This window comes from Salvelinus sp. IW2-2015, unplaced genomic scaffold, assembly GCF_002910315.2.
Source record: "Salvelinus sp. IW2-2015 unplaced genomic scaffold, ASM291031v2 Un_scaffold4264, whole genome shotgun sequence".
NCBI lineage: Eukaryota > Metazoa > Chordata > Actinopteri > Salmoniformes > Salmonidae > Salvelinus > Salvelinus sp. IW2-2015.
In genome coordinates this window covers 30,803-32,573 of record NW_019945535.1, presented here as the reverse complement: position 1 = coordinate 32,573, position 1,771 = coordinate 30,803, and the positions used below count along the sequence as shown (strand labels likewise).

The 1,771-nt window shown below is 43.0% G+C and overlaps 1 protein-coding gene across 1 annotated transcript in view; it reads right to left on the bottom strand.

Annotated features, from left to right (window-relative positions):
- sanbr (SANT and BTB domain regulator of CSR) overlaps positions 1–1,771 on the bottom strand; it is a 29,616-nt gene that overhangs the window by 7,886 nt on the left and 19,959 nt on the right. Inside the window, 2 exon segments of the mRNA XM_070441561.1 lie at positions 1,374–1,473; positions 1,745–1,771. Of these exon segments, the coding sequence (XP_070297662.1) occupies positions 1,374–1,473; positions 1,745–1,771 (127 nt within the window).

Below are 1,771 nucleotides of genomic sequence, written 5' to 3'. Positions count from 1 at the left end.
GCGTCGCGTAGAACACAGAGTTACCTGTCGAGTAGAACACAGAGTTACCCTGTCCGCGTAGAACACAGAGTTTTACCCGTCGCGTAGAACACCGAGTTACCCGTCGCGTAGAACACAGAGTTACCCGTCGCAGTAGAACACAGAGTTACCGCGTCGACGTTAGAACACAGAGTTTACCCGTCGCGTAGAACTCACCAGAGTTACCCGTCGCGTAGAACTCAAGAGTTACCCGTCGCGTAGACCTCCAAGAAGCGACGGGTAACTCTGTGTTCTACGCGACGGGTAACTCTGTGTTCTATGCGACGGGTAACTCTGTGTTCTATTCGACGGGTAACTCTCAATCCATAATAAGGCAGAGGATGCAAATCCATGACACCTAACACCTACGTTATAGGTTACGATCAATGACATCAAAAGCTGCACTGAAGTCTAACAGAGCAGCTCCCACAGTCTTCTTACTATCAATTTATTTCAGCCAAGCATCAGTAATTTGTGTCAGTGCCAAGCATGTTGAGTACCCTTCCCTATAAGCATGCTGAAAGTCTGTTGTTAATTCGTTTTCTGTAAAATAACTTTGTATTTGATCAAACACAATTTTTTCCAAAAGTTTGCTAAGCACTTTTAAACAGGCTGATTGGTCGGCTGTCTGAACCATTAAAAGGATGCTCTGCTGTTCTTGGGTAGCTGAATGGACCCCGCCCCCCCCTCCCCCCATGTCTGAGGGCACACCGTCTTCTAAGCTTAAATTGAAGATGTGGCCAACAGGAGTCACAATGTATTCCACTACAAATCTTAGCAATTTACCATCCAGGTTGTCGGTACCAGGTGGTTTGTCCTTATTTATAGATTAGCAGCCATTTTGTTCACCTCTTCCACACCCACTTTGAGGAACTCTACACTACAGCGCTTGTCTTCCATTACTTGGTCCATTATGTATGAACATGAAGACTCAGTATTTGTTATTTGCATGTCATGCCTAAGTTTGCTAATCTTGTCAACAAAAAAGTTATTAAAGTGGTTGGTAATATTAAAGGGTTTTGTTAATATTAAAGGGTTTTGTTAATATTAAAGGGTTTTGTTAATATTAAAGGGTTTTGTTAATATTAAAGGGTTTTGTTATGAACAAGTCCTCTGCCTCAATGACAGATGAGTTTGCTTTTTTGCCTAGAATTTCATTAAATGTACTCCAGAGCTTATTTTTTTCATAGTATAGTTTCTTCTTTTAGTTTAGTTATGTGATTTCTATATTTACTGTATGTTTACCAGTCTGCTGTGTTGTCAGACATATTTGCTATTCCCTTTGCCTCATCCCTCTCAGCCATACAGTTTTTCCAATTAGAGTATAAACCAATCAGAGAGCCTAATTACTCTACCTTGTTTCTTGCTGGCCTCCTCTTCATCTCCCACCTCATCCTCAGTGACCTCTGACCCCGTGGTATACTCCTCATCCTCAGAAAGCAGCGTCTGCTGCCTCTGACACAGGGTAGAGGAGGGCATATCAGGGTTTAGATAGGCTGGWCKCKYAWCWGWTRMGMGWCCAGCCTAACACCACTGCTCATTAACTAAGCATGAGGAGTTGGCATGGTAGCACAAACAGACTGGCCCTCAGGCTTCTGGTGGTACAAAGGTATACTATGTCACTACTGTAATATGTCACGTCATACACACACAAACACAAGTATACAGACACGGACACACACACTGCAGCACAATTACATTTGGAAACAATAAACGTTGATCATACCAGTTGCCGGCTCCAGTTTTTCAACAG